Raw genomic sequence first — 12,430 nt, 5'->3', positions numbered from 1 at the left:
ATGTAGAAAGTGGAGAAGTAATAGGTTATGTATGGTATTTGCATTAAATCCATTGGATCAATTGTGTAATACTAATAGTTTATTGGATATAAAATAACTTGTGTGTACAATTTAACTGTTTTGCAGGAAAGCTGCATATAAAAGTATGTTTTTTTTACGCTCTTGACTATGGAGAAATTGTGCCTGGATCTAAAAGAGGAAAAGCTAATGCCTATCTAGGTTTTGGTTTCAGATTTGTAAATTTATTAATGTATAATAGGCATGTTACCTGTCGAAAACAAGTAATAGAATACAGTAATTAAAAAATATTTGGTATTGTTTGCCCAATATGTAATTTCACTGCCTTTCTTTTGTATCTTCGCATATCTGAACTTCTCTTGACTGGCACTCCCTCTCACAAGGGTGAGACCTTTCCCAAGGTTTCTTCCATTTTTTTCTCTATAAGGGTTTTTTTTGGGAGTTTTTCCTGTCTTCTTAGAGAGTCAAGGATGGGAAGCTGTCAAGAGGCAGGGCCTGTTAAAGCCCATTGCGGCACTTCTTGTGTGATTTTGGGCTATACAAAAATAAATTGTATTGTACTGTATTGTATTACCGTAAAGCCTGCGTCTCATTATTTTCGTGGCACCTTTCTTGTCTCCTGTCTGCTTTTATACTTAGAGACTTTATAACTCTCTCAGCGTGCCTCCTATGCCTTTTTTTCTCCTTGTGTGTCTCACACCAGCACTTCCTCTTTTGATCACAACACTAAAGCCATACTGACCAGTCATATTGCTCTGAGAGACTAAATACACACACAGACTTTAGTGTTTTATTATAGTAGGTAGATCTTAATCTGCTTTGTTTATATATATATATATATATATATATCTATATATATATATATATATATATATATATATATATATATATATATATATATATATATATATATATATATACACACACACACACTAGGGGGTTGGGGTTGGAAGGGGTAGGCAAGTGAAGTGCAGATCACGCGGCGCAGCAGCAGCAAGCTAGCAGCTGATTGAGTAAAGAGGAGGTAAAAAAAAATTTATTTGGTTTCCTGCATATTTTGCAGGATGATTCTGACTCTTTAGTGCTTAACATTAGTTTAAATTCATTATTCGAAATTGTAAATTCAAAAAACTAAAAACTGTTCAACAAACAAGGTGAGGTTTATTTCCCACTTTGCACCTACAAATTATTAAGATTTGTGCCTATATTGTTATTTTAAATTAGTATTCAAAAAGATTTTAATGATCAAATTAAGCCTTTATTGAAGTATAATAAACACTTCTAGTGCCATTTAAGTATCTACAGTATTGGATCTGTCTAATTACATTTTGTTACAATAATGTGGAAAATATTTGACTTCGGGCGGCACGGTGGCGCAGTGGGTAGCGCTGCTGCCTCGCAGTTGGGAGATCTGGGGACCTGGGTTCGATACCCGGGTCCTCCCTGCGTGGAGTTTGCATGTTCTCCCCGTGTCTGCGTGGGTTTCCTCCGGGCGCTCCGGTTTCCTCCCACAGTCCAAAGACATGCAGGTTAGGTGGATTGGCGATTCTAAATTGGCCCTAGTGTGTGCTTGGTGTGTGGGTGTGTTTGTGTGTGCCCTGCGGTGGGTTGGCACCCTGCCCAGGATTGGTTCCTGCCTTGTGCCCTGTGTTGGCTGGGATTGGCTCCGGCAGACCCCCGTGACCCTGTGTTCGGATTCAGCGGGTTGGTAAATGGATGGATGGATGGATATTTGACTTCTGTTTGTTGTTGACATTGTAGTTTTATGAATGTAAACGCTTCATAATTTTTCTTTGTGTTAATTATCTGTATTTTATTTGATTTTGTCTCATCCATCTACCAGTCTAGTCTTGGCCCTTTATTTGCCTACTTTCCAGCTAGGCAGAAGATAATCATGGACAAACAAAATTGAGTGACCCTAAGATAAGATGTGTATTTGTTAAACTAAAGCAATTACAGAAAGATGTCATGGAACTTAAAAATGTAGCAATCTACTATTCTTTTTTTAACAACTAGTCACTAAACTGAACAAACAACAACAGCAAATACTGTAGACACATTAAAGGAAACATTACACCTTGCTAGCTGTAGTGGTCAGAAGGAGCCAACCATACGCCACCCCTCATGTTTTTCTGGAGATTTAAAGAAGTTTATAGGGTTTTTGCATCAGTGTAGGCGGATCTTTAATTAACAGACTAATGCATAGCCCCAGTGAGTTCAATTTGTAAGCCCCTTAAATCATTTTAATCATCCTTGTTGCTCCTCCTTAGAATATTTATAAAGCATTTAGAAAAATGTTTGATACTTCAGTATGCTTAGAAGGGACGGTAAATTGCTTCTTGGGTTTAAACAGACAACATGAGCATAAGTGATTATATGGTCACCCTTCAGACAATAGCTGCAGATGTGGGTTGGGAGGAAAATATGCTAGTCTTCTTATTCAAGAAGGGATCGTCATTGTTGTGTTTCCTCTGCCTGTTCACCAAAGTCAAAAAGGTACAAGCGTCAAAGACAAAATTCAGACTGTACTCTCACACAAGTGTGAACAACAAATGTAGCCCTCACCTTTCCAAGCTCAATATGTACATTTATGGCCTGCACAGAGGAAATAGTTGGAATAAATCTTGTAAAGTCAAAAATACTAAAAAAAAATGAGAGAAGAAAACCGTAAAATCCTTAAGCCAATAGCAAGTATAATCCTTTAAATAAGTAAAGATTTATTAAAAGTATGGCCACCCAGATGGATGTCATTGAGCCCAAAACCCCGGACACATCTCAACTATAAGACAGTCCTGGGTTCAAAACAAGTACTTGTATTTAACAGACTTGATTTTTCTCAGCAGCTCAGCACAGTCTTCCTTTTCTCTCTCATCTGCTCCTCCCAGACGAGAGTTGTCTGTCTCCTCCCCTGACTTTGACTCCCCTGGCAAAGCAGAGAGCTCTCTATTAACCCCATCCCAGGTTAATCCACTATCTTCATGAAGCCCTTCTGGATGAAGTGAAAAGCCCTGGTCTCAGGATGGTCAGTTTCTGACAGCTCCCTCTGTCTGTCCCCATGTACCCCAACAGGCCCTATGGGACCACAACTCTCATGCTGCCCTGTGTGTCCTCATTCTGGGGCTCACCAGAAGGGAAGCAGCCAGCAAGTGCATGGGGGAATGCTATTCCCTTGGTCAGGACAGTGAATGTCACAGCCCCCCAATTCCCAAACCAAAAACAAAATCCATTATACTGCCCCCCTTGCCTGGTAAGGGAAAAGAGTCCATCCATTATAACAGAAAGAGAGAAACTTAAAAAAAAAGTATTAGACACATATCATAAACAAAACATTGCCTACAAGAGGCAAACCAAAGCCTAAGAAAACAAGTCCAGAGTAAATTAGGGCCTAAATCAAAGCCATAATCTCCATAAACTGAATAATCTATCCAGTGACTCAGGTCTAAAAAAGGCAAACGAAATCAAAGAAGCATTAACAATACCAATGTCAAAGCAAAACATTGAGGGGATGCTGACCCATAAATACTACTAGGGGTGGTCCCCTAGCTTCTATATCATATGGCCCTGCACCCCAGTGCACATAGCAAAAGAAACATATACAGTAAGATAGAACAATAACTTAAAACATTTAATTTAGAAAATTCATGTAGACAAGAAAACAAAACAACAATTAACCATGTATTTACAAATTAATTAAAACAAAAAGGAAAAAGGTTAAATTAAGTGAAAACTTTATCCAGGAATTAAATTGTATTGTAACAATCACCTGAAATAAAAGATTAATTAGCAAATGATAATATGGAGAGTGCATTGGGAGAGCTTATTGATTTATATCTGAGTTTAAGTATTTTTTTCATGGCAAGGTTGTTTCCTTGAATCTTGCATTCTTGGTGTGTCATTTTGTGGCTATGTTATGTATTTTAATAGCTTCATATATTTGTTTGATTATTATTTTTACATAATCATGGTTTCTGATGGGCATTGTCGTTTTGTGATCAGTTTGCTGGGAGCATGCACAGCAGTTTGCATTGTCATGACATCATCTTTTGTAATAGTTTTTAATCCTCCTTTTTGGCAAGTGTGATCACCCAACGTTTTCTCTTTGTAAGACTCTATTTCTTCTCGCTTGTCCTTAGATTTTATCTTTTCAGTTTGCATATAGGGCTTAGGTGATTCTCTCTGATCTCCTTGCTTTGTTCCTCTACGTTGTGATCTGTCGTTCTGTTCCCGATGCTGTCCTCCTTTTTCTCTTAGCCAGTAAGCAGTAAGCACTCTGTAAGCAGTACGGGAGTCAAAAGAGAGAGGCACATTATAGGAGCAATACTGAAAAAAAGATGCTCCAGAACCCAAGGAGTTGGGTAAACCCAATTTAAGAGGGAAGACGAGATCCCAGTGGATGAATGAAAAGCTATGTTTTTATTAAAGCAATTCAGGACATGTTGTAGCCAACTGCCCAGATATGAAGGGAAACTAAAGTACCATTGGTATGTCAGGTGTAATAAGACAAAAGAAACAGGTTAGAGGGTTGGGAACCTCCAAGATGCCCTGTTGAATGTCCAAAAAAATAAGACTAAAATAATAGATTATGCAAGCATAAAACTAATTTAGTTGAAGATCAGATAACTAAGAAAGCATCTCTTCTGAAGTTCAATTGTAAATGTTGACTTTTGGTCTCTTAGATTCTTAAATATGGTGTGATGCAGAAGAAATGGGACTTCTGGGTCTGGAATAGAAGTGACAAAATTGTTCTTTCAAAGAGAGTAGGAGAAAAAAGAATCATTAACTTTGTTTCCCCCTCTCCCCTTCCCATTATTCTGGCATCATTAGAGTCCTGAAGATGTTCCTCAGTTGTGCATGTCTGAAACAGGGTTGACAGGGAGGACATTTGTAATCCCACTTTTTTTCAAAAATTATTTATTTTAAAAATTCTGTTAAAATACAACCAAAATTTTGGTCTGTTTATGAAAACTCACTTGCACTACACCTACAGTTTCTGTGCAAATTGGGGTTCTAATGAGACTATAAAGAACATGTACAGTATGTATAGTATGTCTGTATGCATATGTTTGTATGCATACTATATGAAAAATGCCAGTGCTTGAAAAATTACAGTCTATCAGATGAGAAGAATTATTTAAATTTTCACTTACTTAGCTCATCCCTCATTATTAGTTGCAGTGGGTGAAGAATTTTAGTAACCATTTTGATTTGACACTCTCCTTTTGAACAAAGAAGTATAATTCTCTTATCAAAGTCATTCATGTTTTTTTTTCCCACATATACTATTGTGTCTTGCTTCAATTTATGTTTTCAGAAAGCAGTCACCTACTAATAGATGACAGCGTCTGTATTTATTGTACATTTAGGCAAACTTTCAATGGTAGTGCTTATTTCAGTAAAGCTGGTCTAGTAGAATTCTTTAAAACTGTTTAAATCTTAAATATTGAGTCACCTATTTAAGGCTATAAATTAATTTGAAGTTTATTTAAGACAGTGGCCAAGAAGCAGTCACAGTTGAACCCTTGACAGCTTTTAAATGGCATCCAGAAAGAGATATTGGGACGGGTTAGCTATTAGCTAACCAAACAATCTTTATGGACTGAATGGTCTCCCCTTGTTTGTCAAATTTCTTATGTATGTGTTTGTGTAATAGTAAAACATGCATTATTGTGAGTGAAAAAAATAGCTCTTAATGATTAATGTGTGCATGTGTTTTAAAGGTAATATTAGAGGAACTTTCATTTTTTAGCAACTGTGGAGCCTACATTTTAGGAGCAAAAAAGGGTAATTGAAATCATTCTGATAAGGTATACAGTGGTTATATACATGGTTATTGTCGTGATCAGAGTCAAGTTTGTCAGAGCTTAGAAAGAGTTGTGTCTCTGCAGGAAGTAATGCAATGACTTGGGTATTTATGTTTTCTACATTAATATTTTTTGGACATAACATAGTGCGTTGTGTTTAAAGGGGCATTTGGTCTAATGAGATTGCTGTTCCAAATCTGTCTGTAACTAAGTCGGCGCAGATAAAGGCTTGAGGAATTGTAATAATATCTGGGAGAAGTCTATCTGTATTGGTGAGTGTACCATCTCCCAGTTGTAATAACCAATTGTTATGATCTGGATGTGGACATCGCATGTTTTGTACTAACTGTATCTTTTGAAAGCAGTGCCAATTGTCTGCGTATTTTAAGGTGCACTGAACAATAGCTGAGCGAATGGAATGTGGAACAATAGCTAAGTACTGTCTAAAATCTCCTCATAATAAAAGTACCTTTCCTCCAAAGGGAAGATTATTATTCATAAACGTTTGTAGAAGTTTATGAATGGTGTTGAGTAAGTGAGTGGATGCCATTGTACATTCATCAATAATTAACATTTTTGCAAGACGGATGTCATGTGCAGTGCCACTGTTAATGTTCATAGTGGATATCGATTTGTAGGATCTAATGCAGTTCATAAAGATTTAACTTTCAGGTGCATCGTTAGTTAGAAGCTTCTGTAGATATTCAGGATATGAGCTTGTGCCGTTTGAGAGGCGCGTCGTTGTATGTCCAGTATTTGGGACGTGTTGTTTTGGAGCTGTAATCGATTTGCCTGTGAGGTGTGAGAAGCCCGTTGTAGTTTGCGGCGTGCATTGTTTGTATTGAGCCTTGCCCGTTTTTGTATGTCGGTCAGTTGAGCTTGCTCTTTTTGAAGCCTTGCCTGCTTGTACTGCGTTTATTTATTTTGTCCTCTCACTGCCGTTTCTGTATGTCTGAGACGGGAGGTGTTTCGTTTTGAAGCCGTGCCTGTTTCGATGCAGTACTGTGAGACGCGCGCTGCATGCGTCCACGTTCAGTGTGTCTGTCCATTTGGGTTCGTTTCTGTAACTGTGTTAGTTGAGCTTTGCGTTTTTGGAGCCAAGACATTTTTTCTTCCAGAGTTTCAGAAGCGCGTTGGAGCTGACGTGTATTGTTTTTTTTCATGCGAGTTCGTGTGTTTGGTCCCGTTACTCGAGCCGTATCGGTTTGTACCCGTGATCGTGAATTCATGAATTGTTTGTTCTTCAGCGTTAGAAATATGGATAAGTAATAAGGAGGATCCCACTCACTGTTAATATGGAGCCTTTTCTGCGGTTGAACGGTTAATAGTGCCTCATTGTAATGAGATCCACCTATGCTGCATAGTGTGAATTGTGTTTGGTTCCGTTATCCGAGCCGTATCGTTTTGTACCCGTGATCGTGAATTTATGACTTGTTTGTTCTTGAGCGTGATAAATATGGATAAGTAATAAAGAGGATCGCACTCACTGTTAATATGGAGCCTTTTCTGCGGTTGAACGGTTAATAGTGCCTTATTGTAATGAGATCCACCTATGCTGCATAGTGTGAACGTGTTGAGATGACGTATGTTTAATACGGACGGTTCATTTAGAAATGGGGCTTTGTGTGTAGATTTGTGCATATTTGCGTTGTTGATTTGTTTCAGGGTGCACTGTTCCAATGCGATGCAATATTTGTCCACATATGCGAAAGCAGTATGGGCCATTGCCTTTTGGTGGCCTGATACTTACTCCGGTAAATGCAAAAGCAAATGAAGTATTGTAGGATCTAATGCAGTTCATAAAGTTTTAACTTTCAGGTACATCGTTAGTTAGAAGCTTCTGTAGATATTCAGGATATGAATGTAAAGGAGGCAGTCTAATCTGACCCTTTTGACAACAACGTGTAAATTCCTTACTTGTATTGCCAGTTGTTTCTTCAGGGAAGTTAAGTGAATGACAATGATTGCAAATGACATTCATTAATCCCAATGAATTTTCCTCAATAGTGGACTCATTATTGAACACGTTGTCAGCTAAGTGGCGCAATCGTATAGCAGGTGTCTGCGGACGGTTCCTTTAGAAATGGGGCATTGGGTGTCACTTCTTATTGATGTTAGTGTGTTTGTGGTTCTGAATCGTCGTTGTTGTGAATGTTTCGTGTGCCATGTCCGTAGTCTGTCCCGTTTCGTCTCCAATGGGCTTGGTGTGGCAGTCACGGCTTCTTTTTTTTGGTGTGGTAGGAGCTTGTTGAATCCTCCTCTTTGTGTGCGTCCCGTTTCGTGTGCAATGGGATTCGTGCGTCGCTGTGTGCTTTGCCGGCGTCTGGGGGGGGGGGGATGTTGCTTGGAGGGGGTGGTGGGATTGGTGGGGCGCGAGCGTCTTCTTTCTTTTTGTGTGCCAGGGACTTCTTGAATCCTTCTCTTTGTGTGTGTCCCGTCCGTTGCTTGGAAGGGGGGGGGGGTGCTTGGAGGTGGGTGTGGGATTTGTGGGGCGCGAGCGGGTTCTCTTTTTTTGTGTGCTAGTTTTGTGTGCAATGGCTTTCGTGCGGCGCTGTGTGCGTCGCCTGCGTTTGACTCCTTTTTTCTGTGCTGACTCCTTGTGCCTCATTTCTTTGACTCCTTTTTTCTGTGCTCACTCCTTTTTTCTGTGGTCGTGGCTGTTCTGTGGTCGCGACCGCCTCTCGCGGTGCCTGCGCAGTACATCTTTTTGCGGCTACGGCCCATGGCTGGATGTCCCTGCATCCATCCGGTTTAGCATTCTCGGTTAGTAGTAAAATACAAAATATTTCAAAGTTTATAGAGCACCTGCAAATATCAAGTTTATACAGCATCTGCAAATATTTAATGTAATTATGTAACTAACTTTAGGTTTTGCTTTTTTCAATTGAAGCTAACAAAAAATTAAGCATTTAGTTCCATGACAAGGTAACTACACCTTTGTAAGTTTCTGTATTACTGTTTTTTCCACAGTGATTTAGAAAGTCGGATGAAACCTTGTATTAATTGAATGGTACACTGAGGAAATCAACAACACATACTTTTTATGCTTATATATTTATTTTTTAATTAAAGTTATGCTACAACCACTGCCCTGTGTTAAAAAATACCCCCCTCCTGCTTGGCTCCGTAGCTGTTTACATCCCCTTTAGCAGCAATAAGTGCACAGACATTTTCTGTCATTATTGATCAGTCTCACATACGGGTATGGAGAAGTTTTGATCCCAGTGATGCCTTAAATTGTTTTTATATTGCTTGTGCATTTAGCATGATGCATTAATTTGGAAGATCAACAAAAGGGCAAATACTTTTTATAGCTTTTTAATGATTGCTTATGCATTTTGTTTGGTTGCTTTGCCTCATGTTGTATATTTTTGTGTAGAAGTGCTTCAAATCATCTAACAAGCAGAGTATGTTCTTAATGCTGGGCAAATTAACAGTTCCAAACAGATGGGTAAAGCTGACAAAATACAGTATACCCTTATCCAAGATGACCTTAGAAATGTAATATTGTTTACATTATCATTGCTTATTATTATAAAGCAGTGAATATAAAAAAACATATATTTAGTGCAATATATAGTTCATTGAAATGATGCTAAAATATTTTGAAAGAAAACTAATTTCGGTGGCATATGATTACGATAGCATAGAGAGGCAATCAAACTCAACAAGAAAATGTTTCAGAATTAGACTAACAGAATGGAATATAGAGCTGACACAGAGCCTTCCTTCATCTTAAATGCTGAGAAACAGTTAACCCTTGTGCATGCATCTGGGCTCTTTCTCATCTCCTGAATATATAATTGTATACTTTTCTCCTAGAAGGAAGCATTTTTGGCTTGGAGAATGGGAAAGAGGGTTTTCGGGAAGGTACCACATCCATTCAAAAGCAGTTGTGTCAGCCTGGTGATAAAGAAGACAGATGCACATTGAGACATCAGGAATCCCTGCAAACTTTCAAACCCAGCTATACAAAGAAACAGTCACTACCATGCAAAGCACTTGATTTAAACCAGGATGTATTGCATTCGGGGGTTATCTTTCCTGGTATGTACCAAAAATTTATCGACCAGTTACCCTCATCATACTGTATTAATGTTCATGTGGCTGATTACTGTTCTTAAGTTAGAATCTCTCATACTGTAATTAAGTGTCAAAGTAATCTCTAGTGTCTTTGTTTCATACTATATGTATTTGTGCTATATATCTCCATTAAGCTGAAACTTTTTTCTAATGAGACCTAAAGATAACTGTAAAAACTATAATGTGTATTTCCTTAAAACATGGTCCGTGTTGAATATTCAGCATTAAAACTGTACATGGTAGTAGCATTTCAGTTACCTTTCTTGAATCTAGACAACACTTAAGTTACCATTCTTGAATCTAGACAACACATCTAGGAATCATTATTGCAGTGCTACATGCACTTTTGTGAAGTTGTTCATTCATTCAGTTGTTAGTGATATTTAACCCAGCAGCATTTATTTCTAGGTACAAGAGATAAATGTGGACGTGGAGTTGTGATCATAACAACCAGAAACACTGTATGGCTGAATCCCAGCTGCAACAGCAAAGAACTTGTTAATCTTCTTTTATACTTCTATGCAATCCTTAGGTACTGTTTATTTTAAAAGTATTGGGGAAGTTTGAGAGTGTTTACTTAAGTAATTTTTCACTTTTTGAATATGTTATACATTTTCATAATTTCAAAAATTAAATTGCAAGTTAAACTGTATTGTTTTAAATATTTATGAAGCCTCAGAATAACTCTTCCATTCTCACTAGACACTTCAAAATGTATAGCCAAGTCACATTCACCAATGTCTCATAATTCATGTAATGTACTTGTATGTCTTGTTCCAGCATCTTTAATTTCTGTATTGGTCAATGTAAAATGTTTTTGTAGTTAGAACTTAGTGCCAGTATTTTAATTGAATTAGCTTGGCTTTGTCAGAAACAAAGAAAAACAAAGTAAAAATTGAACACGGCTATTAAAAAATTGCAGAAACAGATAGAAAGAAAACATCAAAGTGTGATACAAAACATTTTATCATTTTGAACTTACAAGGGAAAATGTTTATTTTTAAGGTCATTTGACAGTTTCATTTGTTGAATTCAAGAGACATAAGTAAATAAACCTTGTTACAGTTACAGGTAGAACTTGTTTTACAATTTAGTGTAATCTTTAAAACAGTTAAATATATTTACACAACCTAGTCTGTTTATGTAAGTCACTAAACAGTATTTTTAATAGCCAGTTGTCTTATTTCCTCTTATTTCTTTTGCAACATATGAAAAATCTGAACCTTTTAGCTCTACCAAATTTGTTCATAATTATTTCAAATGAAATATTTTGAGAAAGACTTTGGAGTTCAAGTGTGTTTGTCATTGTCCACAAAGACACATTAGAGTTATACAGCATGCTGTATCAAGCGCAGATTAGGGCAGGTATACTTAACCTATACAAGGAACCTGTGAGATCTTCTCTGGAAGATTGTGTATAGTGTTGATGTCTATACCACAAAAAGGACATAAAGTGCTAGACTGTGCTGAGAGAAGAGATACTAGATTGATTACAAGAAGTTTAAAGGAGTTGAATGTGTCAGTTGAAGTAAACAGAATTTAAAGGAGTAACATGATAACAGTATTTGAAATACTGTATATGAAGGAAGTTAATGGGTTAGATGGCAGCAGTTATTTTAAAATGATTTATTTAACAGAATGAGGTGTAGAGTAAGCTGATAAAGGGTACATTTCTCACAAATATTAGAAAATATTTCTTCACACAGAGAATCACAAACAGTATTATAAAGGATCTTCAAATGTTGACTTAATGATTTTTTACAAAAATTCTGTAGAGACTGGCAAACAGAATTGAGCTAAATTGTCTTTTCTTGTCCTTTTTCACATTCTTACAACTTTTTATCTGATTCCTAAGTGTTTACATTCATTTTCCCAACCACATGAAATGCAGTAGAAATGAAAATAAAAAGATACATTTTAAAATACAATTTAAAGATCTTAATATTTCTTTTACAGTTTTGATTCACATAATATTACTAAGATGCTTATTAATCATGGGTATTTTTTACCAAACAGAAAGGATGTTCAAGCCATGGGTTTGACTGTACTTGTTGATGCTCGTAGGTGTTCCCCTGTTCCAGCCCTTTTCAAAGCATTTAATAATGTACAGGTAAGAACAAATGTGGAACTTTATTGGAAATTGTGTTTATAATTATAAGTAATTTCTTTGTACTTTTCTATGGTAAAATTGCCACTTATGAAGGCTTACACATCATAATTGAAATTTTACTTATATGTGTGCTGCAAATGCGGGGCTGTGGAGTGATTAAAAAACAGCTTCCAACACTCCAACTTTAGAAATGTTAAAAAGTAAAGTACAACTCTGACTGGGACTCCAGGTGTCTTATGTGCCATCTATCAAAGTATAGCTTTTATATGAGACATTACTGTCCTTCTTGTTTGGTCATTATTAATTTATCATAATGTAAATCCTGATGCCCACCATCATGTCATGTAGTATACTGTAAGTGAGGATGCTAACAAATGAAGATGTGGATTAGAGGTGTATGCAAAACCTTTTCATGCTC

At 37.1% G+C, this 12,430-nt stretch overlaps 1 protein-coding gene across 2 annotated transcripts in view; it reads left to right on the top strand.

Annotated features, from left to right (window-relative positions):
* plekhg4 (pleckstrin homology domain containing, family G (with RhoGef domain) member 4) overlaps positions 1 to 12,430 on the top strand; it is a 120,600-nt gene that overhangs the window by 32,899 nt on the left and 75,271 nt on the right. For both annotated transcript variants that reach the window (XM_051931671.1, XM_051931670.1), the window contains exons 4-6: positions 9,642 to 9,866; positions 10,311 to 10,434; positions 11,919 to 12,012. In XM_051931671.1, coding sequence (XP_051787631.1) covers positions 9,642 to 9,866; positions 10,311 to 10,434; positions 11,919 to 12,012 — 443 coding nt within the window. The remainder of the gene's footprint in view (positions 1 to 9,641; positions 9,867 to 10,310; positions 10,435 to 11,918; positions 12,013 to 12,430) is intronic.

Source organism: Erpetoichthys calabaricus, chromosome 9, assembly GCF_900747795.2.
Source record: "Erpetoichthys calabaricus chromosome 9, fErpCal1.3, whole genome shotgun sequence".
Classification (NCBI taxonomy): Eukaryota; Metazoa; Chordata; class Cladistia; order Polypteriformes; family Polypteridae; genus Erpetoichthys; species Erpetoichthys calabaricus.
Note: the sequence above shows the minus strand (reverse complement) of the source record. Positions and strands in the feature narration are given on the sequence as shown.